This window comes from Delphinus delphis, chromosome 9, assembly GCF_949987515.2.
Source record: "Delphinus delphis chromosome 9, mDelDel1.2, whole genome shotgun sequence".
In the NCBI taxonomy this organism is placed as follows: Eukaryota; Metazoa; Chordata; class Mammalia; order Artiodactyla; family Delphinidae; genus Delphinus; species Delphinus delphis.
The window spans coordinates 64,359,356-64,377,370 of NC_082691.1; the positions used below are offsets into that span (position 1 = coordinate 64,359,356).

The following is an 18,015-nucleotide window of genomic DNA, read 5'->3' on the forward strand; positions in this document are numbered from 1 at the left end:
TGCAGGATTTTTATCATAAATGGGTGTTGAATTTTGTCAAAAGCTTTCTCTGCATCTATTGAGATGATCATATGGTTTTTCTCCTTCAGTTTGTTAATATGGTGTATCACATTGATTGATTTGCGTATATTGAAGAATCCTTGCATTCCTGGAATAAACCCCACTTGATCATGGTGTATGATCCGTTTAATGTGCTGTTGGATTCTGTTTGCTAGTATTTTGTTGAGGATTTTTGCATCTATGTTCATCAGTGATATTGGCCTGTAGTTTTCTTTCTTTGTGACATCCTTGTCTGGTTTTGGTATCAGGGTGATGGTGGCCTCGTAGAATGAGTTGGGGAGTGTTCCCCCCTCTGCTATATTTTGGAAGAGTTTGAGAAGGATAGGTGATAGCTCTTCTCTAAATGTTTGATAGAATTCGCCTGTGAAGCCATCTGGTCCTGGGCTTTTGTTTGTTGGAAGATTTTAAATCACAGTTTCAATTTCATTACTTGTGATTGGTCGGTTCATATTTTCTATTTCTTCCTGGTTCAGTCTTGGAAGGTTATCCCTTTCTAAGAATTTGTCCATTTCTTCCAGGTTGTCCATTTTATTGGCATAGAGTTGCTTGTAGTAATCTCTCATGATCTTTTGTATTTCTGCAGTGTCAGTTGTTACTTCTCCTTTTTCATTTCTAATTCTATTGATTTCAGTCGTCTCCCTTTTTTTCTTGACGAGTCTGGCTAATGGTTTATCACTTTTATTTATCCTTTCAAAGAACCAGCTTTTAGTTTTATTGATCTTTGCTATCGTTTCCTTCATTTCTTTTTCATTTATTTCTGATCTGATTTTTATGATTTCTTTCCTTCTGCTAGCTTTGGGGTTTTTTTTGTTCTTCTTTCTCTAATTGCTTTAGGTGAAGGTTAGGTTGTTTATTCGAGATGTTTCCTGTTTCTTAAGGTAGGATTGTATTGCTGTAAACTTCCCTCTTTGAACTGCTTTTGCTGCATCCCATAGATTTTGAGTCGTCGTGTCTCCATTGTCATTTGTTTCTAGGTATTTTTTGATTTCCTCTTTGATTTCTTCAGTGATCACTTCGTTATTAAGTAGTGTATTGTTTAGCCTCCATGTGTTTGTATTTTTTACAGATCTTTTCCTGTAGTTGATATCTAGTCTCATAGCGTTTTGGTCAGAAAAGATACTTGATACAATTTCAATTTTCTTAAATTTACCAAGGCTTGCTTTGTGACCCAAGATATGATCTATCCTGGAGCATGTTCCATGAGCACTTGAGAAAAATGTGTATTCTGTTGTTTTTGGATGGAATGTCCTATAAATATCAATTAAGTCCATCTTGTTTAATGTATCATTTAAAGCTTGTGTTTCCTTATTTATTTTCATTTTGGATGATCTGTCCATTGGTGAAAGTGAGGTGTTAAAGTCCCCTACTATGAATGTGTTACTATCGATTTCCCCTTTTATGGCTGTTAGTATTTGCCTTATGTATTGAGGTGCTCCTACGTTGGGTGCATAAATATTTACAATTGTTATATCTTCTTCTTGGATCGATCCCTTGATCATTATGTAGTGTCCTTCTTTATCTCTTCTAATAGTCTTTATTTTAAAGTCTATTTTGTCTGATATGAGAATTGCTACTCCAGCTTTCTTTTGGTTTCCATTTGCATGAAATGCCTTTTTCCATCCCCTTACTTTCAGTCTGTATGTGTCTCTAGGTCTGAAGTGGGTCTCTTGTATACAGCAAATATATGCGTCTTGTTTTTGTATCCATTCAGCCAATCTGTGTCTTTTGGTGGGAGCATTTAGTCCATTTACATTTAAGGTAATTATCGATATGTATGTTCCCATTCCCATTTTCTTAATTGTTTTGGGTTCGTTATTGTAGGTCTTTTCCTTCTCTTGTGTTTCTTGCCTAGAGAAGTTCCTTTAGCAGTTGTTGTAGAGCTGGTTTGGTGGTGCTGAACTCTCTCAGCTTTTGCTTGTCTGTAAAGGTTTTAATTTCTCCATCAAATCTGAATGAGATCCTTGCTGGGTAGAGTAATCTTGGTTGCAGGTTTTTCTCCTTCATCACTTTCAATATGTCCTGCCACTCCCTTCTGGCTTGCAGAGTTTCTGCTGAAAGATCAGCTGTTAACCTTATGGGGATTCCCTTGTGTGTTATTTGTTGTTTTTCCCTTGCTGCTTTTAATATGTTTTCTTTGTACTTAATTTTTGACAGTTTGATTAATATGTGTCTTGGCATATTTCTCCTTGGATTTATCCTGTATGGGACTCTCTGTGCTTCCTGGACTTGATTAACTATTTCCTTTCCCATATTATGGAAGTTTTCAACTATAATCTCTTCAAATATTTTCTCAGTCCCTTTCTTTTTCTCTTCTTCTTCTGGAACCCCTATAATTCGAATGTTGGTGCGTTTAATGTTGTCCCAGAGGTCTCTGAGACTGTCCTCAGTTCTTTTCATTATTTTTTCTTTAATCTGCTCTGCATTAGTTATTTCCACTATTTTATCTTCCAGGTCACTTATCCGTTCTTCTGCCTCAGTTATTCTGCTATTGATCCCATCTAGAGTATTTTTCATTTCCTTTATTGTGTTGTTCATCATTGTTTGTTTCATCTTTAGTTCTTCTAGGTCCTTGTTAAATGTTTCTTGCATTTTGTCTATTCTATTTCCAAGATTTTGGATCATCTTTACTATCATTCTGAATTCTTTTTCAGGTAGACTGCCTATTTCCTCTTCATTTGTTAGGTCTGGTGGGTTTTTATCTTGCTCCTTCATCTGCTTTGTGTTTTTCTGTCTTTTCATTTTGCTTATCTTACTGCGTTTGGGGTCTCCTTTTTGCAGGCTGAAGGTTCGTAGTTCCTGTTGTTTTTGGTGTCTGTCCCCAGTGGCTAAGGTTGGTTCAGTGGGTTGTGTAGGCTTCCTGGTGGAGGGTACTAGTGCCTGTGTTCTGGTGGATGAAGCTGGATCTTGTCTTTCTGGTGGGCAGGTCCATGTCTGGTGGTGTGTTTTGGGGTGTCTGTACACTTATTATGATTTTAGGCAGCCTCTCTGCTAATGGGTGGGGTTGTGTTCCTGTCTTGCTAGTTGTTTGGCATAGGATGTCCAGCACTGTAGCTTGCTGGTTGTTGAGTGAAGCTGGGTGCTGGCGTTGAGATGGAGATCTCTGGGAGATTTTCGCCGTTTGATATTATGTGCAGCTGGGAGGCCTCTTGTGGACCAGTGTCCTGAAGTTGGCTCTCCCACCTTAGAGGCACAGCACTGACTCCTGGCTGCAGCACCAAGAGCCTTTCATCCACACGGCTCAGAAGAAAAGGGAGAGAAAGTAGAAAGAAAGAATTAGTAGAAGTAGAAAGAAAGAAAGGAGGGAGGGAGGGAGGGAGCAAGGAAGGAAGGAGGAAAGGAAGAAAAAAAGAAAGAAGACAAAGTAAAATAAAATAAAGTAAGATAAAATATAATGAAGTTATTAAAAATAATAATAATTATTAAGAGGAAAAAAAAACCCCCAAAAAACGGATGGATAGAACCCGGAACAAATGGTGGAAGCAAAGCTATACAGACAAAGTCTCACACAGAAGCATACGCATACACACAAAAAAAAGAAAAGGGGAAAGAATAATAAATCTTGCTCTCCAAGTCCACCTCCTTAATTTGGGATGATTGGTTGTCTATTCAGGTATTCCACAGATGCAGGGTATATCAAGTTGATTGTGGAGCTTTAATCCGCTGCACCTGAGGCTGCTGGAAGAGATTTCCCTTTCTCTTCTTTGTTCTCACAGCTCCCGGGGCTCAGCTTTGGATTTGGCCCCGCCTCTACGTGTAGGTCGCAGGAGGGCGTCTGTTCTTTGCTCAGACAGGACGGGGTTAAAGGGGCCGCTGATTCGGAGGCCCTGGCTCGCTCAGGCCGGGGGTAGGGAGGGTCACGTAGGGCGGGGCGAGCCTGCGGCGGCAGAGGCCGGCGTGACGTTGCACCAGCCTGAGGCGCGCCGTGCGTTTTCCCAGGGAAGTTGCCCCTGGTTCCCGGTACCCTGGCAGCGGCGGGCTGCACAGGCTCCCCGGAAGCGGGTGTGTGGAGAGTGACCTGTGCTCGCACACAGGCTTCTTGGTGGCGGCAGCAGCGGCCTTAGCGTCTCATGTCTGTCTCTGGGGTCTGCACCTTTAACCGCGGCTGGCGCCCGTCTCTGGAGCTCCTTTAAGCAGCGTTCTTAATCCCCTCTCCTCGCGCACCAGGAAACAAAGAGGGAAGAAAAAGTCTCTTGCCTCTTCGGCAGGCCCAGACTTTTCCCCGGACTCCCTCCCGGCTAGCCGCCGTGCACTAACGCCCTGCAGGCTGTGTTCACGCCGCCAACGCCAGGCCTCTCCCGGCGCTCCGACTGAAGCCCGAGCCTCAGCTCCCAGCCCCGCTCGCCCCGGCGGGTGAGCAGACAAGCCTCTCAGCTGGTGAGTGCCGGTCGGCCCTGATCCTCTGTGCTGGAATCTCTCCGCTTTGCCCTCCGCACCCCTGTTGCTGTGCTCTCCTCCGCGGCTCCGAAGCTCCCCCCCTCCGCCACCCGCAGTCTCCGCCCGCGAAGGGGCTTCCTAGTGTGTGGACACTTTTCCTCCTTCACAGCTCCCTCCTGCTGGTGCAGGACCCGTCCCTATCCTTTTGTCTCTGTTTATTCTTTTTTCTTTTGCCCTACCCAGGTACGTGGGGAGTTTTTTGCCTTTTGGGAGGTCTGAGGTCTTCTGCCAGCGTTCAGTAGGTGTTCTGTAGGAGTTGTTCCACGTGTAGGTGTATTTCTGATGTATCTGTGGGGAGGAAGGTGATCTCCGTGTCTTACTCTTCCGCCATCTTCCCGGAAATCTGCAAAGCCTGTTTTAAATGAACTCCGAAGGACACAACTTAAGCCCTAGAATGGCTAGTCAGGTTTTATGTTTATCCCTTTTGATTATACTTCCGTATATTCCTGGAGAAGAGTGTCTGAAAAAATGGTTCATTAAAAAATTGTATTGGGCTGGGGTAGTCTGGGCCTTATTGACCAAGTCTAGGGGGTGGGGCTGCCCGATCAGGTGGCCCAGAAACAGCAAAGATTGGCAGACCTGTCTTCTCTGCTTCCCTGTACCATGTGGCATGAACCGATTTCAAAGACCATACGGTTGGTTTCATTTAAATAAATATGGCAGTTTGCATGCTACTCCCCCCCACCCCCCATAAAACAAGACAAAAATAAACCAGTAACTTGGAGCATCAAAGTAGATTTTGGAAAGAAAAGGCACCCTCCTGAAAATTAACTTAAAATGAGGTGTGCACAGTATGGGAAGAGGGGACCGAGAAGGTGTTGATATGTTTCTCATTTCTGAGGGTCAGTAGGTGCTGGTATGCTCAAGGACTTTCCTTCATTGTGTTCAGCCCTAGCTGACCTGGTCCATGGGGGACTGCAGGTGGGGGTCGGTGTTAGAAGAGACAGACTTTGGCATCTGAGTTGCTCCAGGAAAACTTTGCTGTTTCTGGAGGTGGAATAGTGAATTGAACTAGTCTACCTGCCAAAAGAGAAGACAGGACGTCCAAGGAATGTCATTCTTTCTCCATTTCTTTTTCCCTGTGTTTTGCAGGAATAGCTGCAAATATTGGTGCTTACTATTTATTATTAATGAAATGAAACATTGATTAAGTACTTGCTACACACAAAGTATTGTAAATGACCTAGAATAGGTGTTTGAAAGGACAAGTCTTCTTGGAGTAGGAGCACAAGAGCACACCCTCAGTGGGGAAGTTTCCAAGAAGGCTTCCTAGAGGCTGTGACCTTGAGTTGAATCTTGAAAGAGGAGTTAGCCAGGCAAAGAAGGAGAGCCTGGGTGACCTTTGTGTCCTTGTGGGGATGATGGAGTTGGAGGGAATGGAGGAGATCTGGGTTTTTCAAGACGGGACCAGCATTTGCGAAATCATAGGATGAGATTATCCGGCCATATTTGGGAGAATTCTAAGTGCAGCATGTCTGCAGTGTGGGGAGTTTGGGAGCAGCAGCAAAGAGAATAAATAAGTGAGTCAAGGCCAGACCTGAAAGTTGTATACGTTAAGAAGTTTGAATTTTATAGTAAAGTTCAGTGGTTTTCCATCCTGGCTGCACATTAGATTCCTCTTCCACTTCCTACCACCAGAGACTCTGATCCTACTGGTCTAGAGAAGAGAACTTGGGGATAGGTACCAGTATACACTTCAGCTGGGTTGAGAACCATCAGTCATTGATAGAGTTCAGGTATGTGAATGAGATAATAAGACCTGGATTTGAAAGAGCGCACACTGGTAGCAGTGCAGGAGGATGCCTGAAAAAGGACCCTATCCCAGCCAGAAGCAGTGAGCCTGTTGTAATAGTCCAGGTGAGGAACAACCAGCAGCTTAGTTGAGGCAGGAGTGGAGGGAATGGAAAGATAATTGGAAGAGAACATCTGGAAAGTGGGGGGAGGAGGGAGCAGGGTTGTGGGGGGGAGTGATGGAAAAAGGAAAATGTGGTCAGCTTGCCACAGAGAAGTCTTATAAGATAATAAGATAAAGGTTGAGTGTCCCCTTGGATTGGGCACGTGTAGGCAGCTGCAGCCCAAGAGAGTGACGTTTCAGTGAGATGATAGAGGCAGAAGCCGGATAGCCTTGAAGAACTTGAACGTATTTAAAGAAGTATTCGAGTTCATTAGGATCAGGGAAAGGTGGATAACCCCTGGGACCTAGATGGAGTTGCAGGAATGAAGGGAAAACACTGGAAAGGTAGGTTGGGGCCATGTTGTGAGGCCCTTGGGTGCCAGGGGTTAAGTTATTGGTAACGATAAGATGCAGTTCTCTGCTCTTAGGCTAAATGTTAACTTGAAAAAAGAGAGGATTAAGACTAGAAGGGTGAGACTGGGTGGAGCTAAGGCTCATTAGATGGCCAATGCTATCTTTTTTATGGTCCTGATGATTTTTAACAGCTATTTTAACAACAGAATGATGAAAATGTGTAGTATTCTGTCTCCCTTGGCATAATGTGGCTGCTGAAAAAGGTCACAGCTAATAGGAAAAGTGAGTTTTATTGCTTAATTGTGGATTCAATTTGTTTGTGTGCTTCCTGTTTCCATTGCCGAGTTGACCAGTTGACTAGTTAACTAGGCCAAGCGTCTCTGCAGGAGTGTCTGTTTAAAAAAGTGCTCTGAAATTCTTCCCCACCCTGAAGATACTTAATATAAAAAGCTGAAATAAATGTACAAATGGCGTGTAGCTAGTTTAGGCTTGTTTTTGTATTATTTTAGTTTTGTATAGAAGAATCATTTGTGGCTACATATGATGGTTTAGCTCAAGGTTTCCCAGCCTTGGCACAGTTGACATTGTGAGCTGATTGATTCTTTGTTGCGCATTGTGGAGTGTTTAGCAGCACCCCTGGCCTCTGTGAACTAGAGACATGTAAGCATCTTTATTCCCAACCTGTGACATCTGAAAATATCTCCCAACATTACAAAAACTCTTCTGGGTGGGGAATTGGAGGGGGAAGGCAAAATCACTCTAGATTGAGAGCTGCTGGTTTAAATATATTACAGTGATTTAACCAGAAAATAATCACTTCTTCCTGCTACAGTATGGATGGTTTTCATGATGCTCGTGGAATCTAAAAAGCTTTTTATCACCCGAAGAAAACTAATGAATGTTTATAAATTGCCTTGTCGACAGTTTATTTAAAAATATTTAAAGATAAAGGAAAAGTGACTTTACTGGTTGCCTAACCATTTCCCTGCCTGCCCAGCTTACCCACTTTTCCATTTAGTTCCTGGATCTGCTATCATTTAATTTTATAAGGACAGAGTTGATTTCCCCCCCCCCCACCCCCGCCCCGGGCCATGAAGTCCTCAATGCAAAGTATATTATGAATTAGAAAGTGTCCAAATAATTCTGCCAATTTAGACCTGTATGTGAAAATGAGGATTTCATACAGGACCAGGTTCTAGTGTTAGTTTCACACCAAATGCCTTCTAACTTTGAGTAAGCCACTTTAATCTTTTTTATGCAAATTTTCTTATGTGTAAATGAAAGAGAGAAAGTAGATTATCTGCAAGTTTGCTTCTAGTTCTAAATATCTAAGATTGAAATCTTTTGATTGCTTCTTTGGGTTGCTCCTCCACCCCATGACACATCCCTCAATGCAGTGCAACCCAAAATGTGCTCTGCAGGTCACTAATGGTCCAGAAACGACGGTGCCGGTCTACAATGAGAAAAGTACAGAATCGGAGAGTAAGCAACTAGAAATGTTTATCATGATTCTACAAAGTAATTCTATACCTGTTACATATAATAATAAAAATTTATATTTTGCCTTAATCTTTTAAATTTAATTTTTATAGTAATCTATTATTATTTTATAAATTTATTTATTTACTTTTGGCTGCGTTGGGTCTTCGTTGCTGCGCGTGGGTGGGGGGCTACTCTTCGTTGCGGTGCGTGGGCTTCTCATTGTGGTGGCTTCTCGTTGCGGACCACGGGCTCTAGGCATGTGGCCTTCAGTAGTTGTGGCTCACGGGCTCAGTAGTTGTGGCTCGCGGTCTCCAGAGCATAGGCTCAGTAGTTGTGGCGCACAGGCTTAGTTGCTCCTAGGCATGTAGGATCTTCCCAGACCAGGGATCAAACCCATGTACCCTGCATTGGCAGGTGGATTCTTAACCACTGCACCACCAGCGAAGTCCTATTATATATATATATTTTTTCATGTGCTTCAAGAAATCCTTTCATAATTGAGATTTTATTGGTGGTTTTGAGGATCAGTGCACAGACATTTCAATTTGTACACAATTCTCAACATACATACCAAAAACCTAAAAAATCATATAGTTGTGATTCTTTTCTGAACAGTTATTCCAGTGACTTTCCAGCTTAAAATTTGGGGGCAAATTTTCCTTCACAGGATATCAGGTACCAATATCTTCAAATATTGATATGCTGTTACATTGTAAGTCCCACTGATTCACAATTTAATATCATATACACTACATACTCAAATTGTCAATTGTTCACAGCACATTAACAGTTACTAGAAGAACTGGATTACCACCACCAAAGATGTTACAGAGTGCACAAAATTCTGCCCAGGAGAGCCAAGATCAAGGGGTGAGTGGTTTGCTTTAGGAGACAATTCTACCAAAAACAACGTGGGAAGAGAAGTAATTTAAAGTGTTTAAGACATTAAATGCACAACTGACTCCAAACTGCCATTTAGTGTGCTTTGTATTATAGGATAGAAAAGCTACCCTCCATCTGTGGAATGTTAAGCTGACACCCAAGACAATCAAACCTCCCATATTCAATATCCCACTATTTTCTGGTTGTACCAAAAAATAAACAACCAGCAAATGATTTCACCTCTTAAAAAAAAGCATTTACACTTAAAAAATGGGATGAGATGGGATTCCTTCCTTTTTAAAAATGTTTCTATAGCTACTAAAAAACTTGCATTTACAAAATAGTTGATAAAAATATTCCTCTGGGTTGTACAGAAGGGAAACAGGGACTACTGATAGGACCAGGTGTGTGATATTAATCAGACTTGGCTTCTTTCTCTCCTGCTTCATCAGAAGCTGGGCTCTTCTCATTTTTAGTTTCTCCATTTTCTGCAGGTAAGTCTTCTTTAGTCTCTTGGTTAGCCACTTCAGCCTGTTTTCCCTTTGCTCCCCTTTTCCCTTTTTTTTTTTTTTTTTTTTTTGGCAGTACGCGGGCCTCTCACTGTTGTGGCCTCTCCTGTTGCGGAGCACAGGCTCCAGACGCGCAGGCTCAGAGGCCATGGCTCACGGGCCCAGCCGCTCCGCGGCATGTGGGATCTTCCCGGACCAGGGCACAAACCGGTGTCCCCTGTATCGGCAGGCGGACTCTCAACCACTGCGCCACCAGGGAAGCCCGCCTTTTCCCTTTTGTTTGCACTTTTTTGTCAGAAGATTTATCCTTTCCTGCCGCCTTTTTTGGCTTCCTTTCCACTTTTGCAGGAGCCGGTTTAGCTGACAACCTCGCCGATCTCCTCTTGGGCTCCTCGTTCGCCACCCCCTTGGCGGAGCTGACCTTCCTCTTGGGCATTGTGGCGGCGGGGTGGGCGCGTGCCGGGTGCGTGCTGGGTGCCTGCGGGCCGCGGCACGCCGAGAGCCTTCGCGAAGCTGGGCTGCCTGGCCGCTGCCGCTCCTCCCAACGCCCGAGCTGCTCACTATTATATTTTATGAAAGTATTGGCCCACATTGTATTGGAAAAATAAAAGCATAACAAACCTTTCACTAGAGATGGTTTGAGAAACACTGCCTCAATGTATGATGGAGAATTTGCTTTGCCTCTTTTTCTACCCTGGCCAATAGTAGTTATTTAATATATTCCTCCTCTGGAGTTTCAATGAAAAGAGGGACAAGATATTGCCTGTCTGCCCTATTAACAGCATAAAATTGGTGGTAAATAGATTTTATTATAAAGAAATTTGCCTTACAGAGAATAAGAAGTAAGTCTGGAGTAAATCTGAGGTTCCCTTTGATTGTGTGTATGTGTGAGTCTTCACACAGCTCATGTTAGTGTCTTGCATTAAGATGTTTATCTTAGAACATGAACCCAAAGAGCAGTGAAAATGTCCTTTCTGAAATTATCTTATCCCCAAGAATCCCTTACATATGAAATCTACTAGGATGCTTTGTCTATTGGAGTCTCCAAAACCAATCAATGCTGTTGAGGGTAGGTAAGGTATGGATTATACTTTTGAAAGAGGTTAACGCCTATATTTTTGAGTCTATTCATTCATTCAGACTCATCCGGCATTTGGGAAAATCTATTATATGGACTCAGGTGTGGTAGACTGACGTGTCAACAAGGGCAGTTAAGCAATGAAGCTCATCATAATTTGACCTGGGTCTTTATATGTTAAACTCTGGTGGAGGAGCCAGCCTTCCAGTTGAGTTATTTGAAGCAGAAAACATTGCTGGGTTCCCTGCATTGTGGACCACTGGTGCCAATACCTTTTACCCCATTTTGGGTGGAATAATCCAGAGAGGTCTGCCCTACTCCTGGAAGCCCTTTGCACATGGCCTGGCATTGTCTGGGAACAGTCTCTTGGCCTGCAGTTCCTGCCTGGTCTATATGGGCTTGTAGTGTACTTCCTCCTTCAAAGTAAAAAAGGCAAGCTCTTTGCCTGCCCTATTAGCAGCTTAAAAATCACTCTTTCTTTCAGTTTTTTTTTTTAATCCAGAGGCTGAAAATATATAACATATTTGGAAACTCCACTGGCAGACTTGGCAGGCATTTCATATTTACTTGGACTTAACATGAATTGGATTTGGTCTTCTGATTTCCCCACCTCCATCTCTCGGAACAAGTTATTTATTAACCGAGTAAGTCTGTGGTAGTGGATCAGACATGCGCATGGCACGTCTTTTGTAAGTGTGTTTGTTCCGTAAGATTTATGCTAGCCCAAATTATTTTATACTTGTTTTCGTTGTTGAAAATTTACTGTGTTCATTCTGGGTTTGGCGTAAGTATTTGTAGTGTGCTAGGCGTTCCTGTGGTTGAACATTTTATCGCTGTAACACTTCATGCAAAGGAAATTAAAAAATATAGAGTGAAAGCATTTCCTAATATGGTTCCAATCAGCTGTGTACTTTAGTAATTTGATTTGTAGGAACTAGAGAGAAGAGTATTACTGAGCTCTTTTCAGTCATTCATAATTCTCTGGGAATTCAAATCATGCTTCCAAGTTTATGAAAACATCTATTGAAATCTTAAGTCCTTTATTTTTCTGTTTGTATTGAGGTTGTTTTTTTGTTTTGTTTTGTTTTGTTTTTTTATTACCACTGCAGTATCTAAAAGAATTCAGAGAAGGAGGTGAGTCTCCTCTTTGTATCTTGGACAAGAAAAACTGATGGGAATTGAGGTTGATTGGCTTGGCAGAAGTCAGTCACTGGTACAGAGGGGCAGGCCCTTTTATTTCTGCATTATCCCATGTGTCTGTTCCTGCTGCTGTACTCCTTGGGCTAAGCAGTTGGGCTATAATTGGTAAATTCCATTTGCCTGGTGTGCTCCTAATAATCTATTGTGCAATTACTAGTGGCATAGCCAGGTGCATCTTCCCGGAAAATGTAACTCACAAGGTGGAGGATGTTATTTGGGCAAACTAATTCAAGATCTAGGTTGTGATCCTTGCATCATTATTTCTTTGGCTCTTTCTCTACAGAGACTTAAACTTGTTTCCTTTTCTGAGAATCTCTGGCCTTTGACTTCTGTTTTTGCCAATGAATAAGCATGACTTCTGTTTTGGCTAGTGAATTAACATGTGATAATCCATATATTGTTAGTTTCAGATTTCCTTAATCTAGTTCACACCTAAAAGTAAAATCAAAGTGAAATATGAAATCATAGCTCTTAGAGCTTGGAGGCAAGGCTTGGAAGGTTTCATCTGTTGAAGACAGTAGTAGCTTGTCAGGAGTCTTAGATGGGTGTAGAATTTTGCAATCATTTCCTATATTTTAATTTTTTGCTTTTATTTCTTACCATGTTTTACATTTCCCTCTTGACCTTCAGCAATCTTAAGTTCATGTAGTGTTGTGTAAAGTCCCCTTTCACAGTGGTGTTTTGAGCCCTGGTCCTCCTCATACTTGACTAGGCATAAATAAAGTCACGAGGTTATGCATTTTGGCCAAGAGAGTTCATCAATCAGTGGTTTTCTATTTGAAAATATAGTCTGTGAGGTTAATCTTTTCAGTAGTCAAAGAATTAATGTAAGCGAAAGCTAGTGGATATTCAGCAGTCTTAGTTGTGTTTGGAGGAAAATAGCCAAGGAGCATGGTGGTTCCTATGATCGCTAGTTCTGGCTTAGAAGACATAACTTCTTTTGCTTCAAAGATAAAGGAAACCCACATTCATTCTTGGCCTTTCTTCCTGCTTCTGTGTTTCGTCTAGGTTGTACCTATGAAGGAAGTACCTATAACAGCTCCTTCAAATGGCAGAGTCCTGCTGAAGCCTGTGTCCTGCGCCAGTGCCAGGTAAAGTCCATCTATTTTACTCTCCAGTGAGAAGAAATCCATAAAGTCCTCTTCAGAAAACCTTTTCCGATATCACAGAACAAAACTCCAAAGAAAAAAGCAAAACAAAAATGAGAAACAAATGAAAAACCAACTGTATCCTTGTCCAAATTTATTGTGACAGTCACCATAACAAGACAGTTACAGGATAGATATTGCATGGGACTTGCTTCCAGAAACGCATAGCAGAATTGTTCACCATTGTTAAACTGTGCCTGGAAAAACTCTGAGAAGATGCATATGTCCTTGGGGAAAATTCATGTCTTCCTGTGAGTCAGCTTTGCAAAACACAAATTCTTATTAGCAGAAAGAGGTATTGTTAGAGGATATATGTTTCCCTTTTTTTGATTTAGAAACATTTTGAGCAGGAGCCAGTCTGCAGACTGTGTTAAATCAAAGCAATTAGTACATTGTAACCTCAGTGATTTCAACGCAACAAATTTAAGAACCACCAGTTTGGATCCTAGGGAGCCCACTGTGCCTGGTGCTTGCTGAACTCTGCAAAGAGAACTGTTTCCCTGTGGCTCTAATCGTTACAGGTCTTAAACAGGCAAGATAAACCAAAGGGGAAATGAAGAATTGAAATTGTCTAATTCCTTTTCTTTAAAGAAATACTCTGTTAAAAAAATGATCATCTAATTTTGACATAATTTAAAAATTTTTCTCTGTAGAGAAGATACTGTTAAATCATTTTCCCCCAGTCTCATTTCACTGTTCAAGGGTATACTTTTGCATTTAAAGGAGAACCAAGGTTAGTATAATAATGCATATTTCTCTCTGATCTTATCGCAAGTATATTGACATTTAGTTTATTGAAATCTAAATTTTATGTAATCATGTTCTTTGCATAAGCCCACAGTGGGCATGTTCACTCGTAAGATCTTCAGTTACTTGTTCAGTTAAATGTTCAGTTTATTTATGTAGTAATCTAAATTATTTATGAAAATAAGCAGTAGTTAGAACAGATATGAATAATAGATTAATTGACTCAATAAATATTTGTTGAATTTTTACCCTGAGTTATACATGCAATCAGCTTTATGGAACAAAATAATGACAGCAATGACTTTTAATAACATGAAAAGCCCACATTCATTCTGAAATTTGCATCACCCCATCCCCGTCATGCTTCTTGACCGACGTGATTTCCAATCTTTGAGAGGGACACTCCGAAAGCCATGGTTACACTGTCTTTCAAACAAGATGATTGCATGCCTTTTGGAGTGTAGTGTAACATTTTTATACAGTAGTCAGAAGTCTTGACAGTCTTCCAGTTGCATGGACCAGTGGTGAATTTTGCTGCCTTTGGATGAAGGCTTTGTTTAAATTAAATGGAAACTATTATCTGGGAGGGAATATTCTGTTGACTAAATAACACATCAAGGCTTCATCAATTGTGAATATCGGCTTTGGTCACTAGCCATTCACCAGCGGCCAGAGAGAATGTTGCAGGAATATCGAATTATTACTGGAAGAGATCTTAAAGACCAACATCCCTGGGAGTGAGGAAATGCTGAACTATAGACTGGAGTTCAGAAAGGGGACGTTAGCTACCAGGAATGAACTTTGCCTTTTAATTTTTTTCCTTTTATAATACTTTGCCTACGCCCTGTTAGCTAGTTTCAAAATATTATTTCACTCAATAACCATAAAAGCAAACTTCTGTTAAGGTAGTTACAAAAAGCTGCTCCTCTGCTCAGCTGGTACCTTCCCACTCTTGCTTACTTTCTTCCTTCTTTAGGGAAGGAGACTTCATCTCAATGCAGGAAATGACCATTTACTGGTACCCATCAGGGAAGTCTTCCTTTAAGATCCTCCTCTGCACAGTGACACAATTGCAACCTCTCTCTCCAAGATCTTCTCTTCTCAGGGTGTAGAATCAGTAACAGAAGAGAGAGTATAGTGTAGTGAGTAAAGTATGGGCATTGCCATTCACATAACTTGTTACTTAACCTCTCTAGACCACATTTTCATCACCCATAAAATGAGATAGTACTACCTCATAGGGTGGTCGTAAGAATAAGCAACACTGTCATTTAAAACACTTCTGGCTGAGCCTACAAGTACTGGGTACAACTAGATACCAGACAGATAACAGCTAGTCTAATGATCTGGTTTATTTCCATTTGAGTTGAAATCCAACTTATTTCTTATGTCTTCGTACTGAAGGAGTTCTGATGGTGGAAAATTTACCTTTATTTTCCACTTTTAGTGTCTTACTGGAAGAGGAAAATTTGAAGATCAGAGACAGGAAATTCATGCTGGGAAGTAACCTGAATCCTCCATCTGGATTGCAGATACTAAAGGGAAATTGATCCTGGGCTTTTTGCATTGCTTCAGTTACATAACTAAAGCCCAGTTCCTTTTTTGATGTTGTATGTTGCTGGTATTTTGGCATTTTTTTTCCTTCACAAATGTGATATAGACCACAATAAATTCCCCTGGTAGTGGAAGCCTCAGGTCTGACAGATATGAAGGCAGTTAGGATATAACCTTCCTTGTTGGATTGAGATGATATGGTAGCAGAAACGATGAAGAAAATTATCTAGTTGTCAAATTGTTACATAGTTTTTTAGCTTTCGTTACCACTCCCCTGAAAACAAAATTAAACAAACAAACAAACATACAAATCCATTTTATAAAATGGGTAGAGAATATAGAGAAAAATCCCTCAAAGACCAACTCTGAAAATTAATTAAAAAAATGTTTTAATCGACATTAAAATACTAGAGTCCCAAGATCAGTTTGCAAATGAGTCCCTTGATTTCATTATTAAGACCAAAAGTGTTTATTTTGACAGAACATAATATGAACGTTAAAATAGTTTTATGTAATCTCTTCCTCTGATGACTGACAGCCACACTGTCTGCGAGGCCCAGAGAAATTTCTAAGATTGCAGAGCTGGTGTCTAGTTATTCCTGGAAGGGTGGTGAGGATTTAGGTCTCCAGATGCCAGTCTGGAATATTATGTTTGTACTCTGCCTTATAATTAATGGCTTAAAGTGCAATAACAATTACAGAAAATATAGTCAGTGTTGAAAACTTAAAACAATTGTGAATGAACAGCTAGACTCTGTTAGCTACTGACTGACAGCATGGAGGTTTTAAATACTAGATTTAAAAGAAAGAAAGGAAGGACTGAAGGAAAGAAGGAAGGAAGAAAGAAAGAAAGACAGAAAGAGAAAGAAAGAAAGAAAGAAAGGAAGAAAGAAAGAAAGGAAGGAGGAAAGAGAGAGACAGGGAGGGAGGGAGGAAGAAAGAAAGGAAATTAGAGTCAAAGAGAAAGAACTAGAACAGGGAATAGAACAGGTACAGGATTTGCACTTTGAGATGGGGCAAGCTGGGGCCATCAGACTTCATTTGTGCCATATATCTCTGCACCTGACACCCATCCCACCTTTGCACTTTTTGTGTTTGAATTCTTCTCCTACTAAGTTGATTACTTTCCAAAAGTAAGTCCTCAGTGGGAATTCTGGGCTGACTTTCCTTGCGGTGTTCTGTTTTTCAGGAAGGCGTTGTCACAGAGTCTGAGGTGCGATGTGTCGTTCATTGTAAAAACCCTTCCAAGCATCTGGGAAAATGCTGCCCCACTTGTCCAGGTAACATTCTCAGGAAGGGGAAGGCGGCGAGGCTCCCTGGTATAGTACAACACTGTTGAAATCCCTCTGGGTTCTCACAGGAATGCATGATTTTCCCCACTCCTGCCTGGAATTTTTCTCACTTTACGTCTGTGTACCTAATGGGTTAGGAGAGCAAACTCCTTTTCTTAGAAGTGTCCGGTTGGACTCTGGCGTGTCCGGGATGACTGCAACGTGCTGTAGGTCTTGGCAAGGATGCTTCAGGCTCCGGAGGCCTGCTTTCCACTCCACAGGGCCACAGGTAAAGCTTATTTTGGAAGGAAAGGCTGTGGCTTTCGCTTACTTCCAGAAATGTCTTTTTACTGCTTCATATTGCAATACCTTGGCCAGAGCTCGCCTTGGTGATGAGGCGACCAGATGTTTTCTGAACACCGAGAGCTGTGTCCCTAAGATGATTTAGTTAGGGCTTTGCTGGTCTCAGTTTTCGGCGTGGCGCAGTGAGTGGGACCCACTGTCTTTTTAGAGGGTCCCACGGCCTAGCTGACAGCAAAGGGATCTTTCCTTTCCAGTGGGTGGGGTGTTTCCTCTTACTTTTCTGCACAGGATTACAAAGGCCGCCTGCATCTTCTCTTGCCCTTAGGTACCAGCCTGGGGATTTTGAGGTGAGAGATTTTTTTCTGATCCCTTAAGCCTCTGGCCCATGCTCTTCGACAGATGTTCTGCATTTTGGGTTTTACTCTGCGTGCTTTTCCTCACTGGAGGCCATACTCACAACTACTTCTCTTTGCTTTTGAAGTTGATCTCCAAAGGGCCTTCTGTACTGCGAACCTCCCCGGGAATTGGTGAAGGCATCGCCATGGGATGCTTTGTGAAGATAAGCTCTTGGTCTCTTCCCCTCCACACACTCTGCCATGTGCGCAGACCGGGGCCCTTCCAGTCCAGCCTTCCCTCATCTTTGAATGACAATAAGGACAGTCTCTCTCCACTACTTCTAACCTTTCTGAGTTCCCTGGACAGTCTTTATTGAGCCAAACTTCCTTTTCACACTGGGATTTCTGTGAAGCTTGTATTATTGGATAAGCTTATGTGAAGGCCAGAAACCAGTTGAAAGTAAAATAATTCTTTCCATAATTCACTTATTTTGTATCTATCACACACAGTTTGCTTGAGTACTTTTCCCCTCTGAATGCACTGAATGCTTTACATCATGTAACCATCCTCTAAAATGCCTAAGGGATCTTTATTATGTTAGCTCACTGATACTCTAGTCTGCACATGGAAATCACCTGGGAAGATTTAAAAAATAAATCTTGATACCCAGGCTGCCTCCCAGACCAATTCCATCAGAATCTCTGAGGGCGACACTCAGGCCTCCCAGAAAATTTCTGTACACAGCCAAGCTTGAGATTGATAA

The 18,015-nt window shown here is 41.7% G+C and overlaps 2 protein-coding genes across 2 annotated transcripts in view; one reads left to right on the forward strand and one right to left on the reverse strand.

The window, feature by feature from the left end:
• Positions 1-18,015, forward strand: part of BMPER (BMP binding endothelial regulator) — a 262,543-nt gene that overhangs the window by 55,995 nt on the left and 188,533 nt on the right. Inside the window, exons 4-5 of the mRNA XM_060020709.1 lie at positions 12,902-12,984; positions 16,532-16,622. Of these exons, the coding sequence (XP_059876692.1) occupies positions 12,902-12,984; positions 16,532-16,622 (174 nt within the window). The remainder of the gene's footprint in view (positions 1-12,901; positions 12,985-16,531; positions 16,623-18,015) is intronic.
• Positions 9,513-10,051, reverse strand: LOC132430692 (non-histone chromosomal protein HMG-14-like). Its single transcript, XM_060019939.1, has 2 exons — positions 9,882-10,051; positions 9,513-9,656 (listed from the first exon to the last, which is right to left on the reverse strand). The coding sequence occupies exons 1-2, from the start codon at positions 10,049-10,051 to the stop codon at positions 9,521-9,523; spliced, it is 306 nt and encodes a 101-aa protein (XP_059875922.1). The 3' UTR covers positions 9,513-9,520.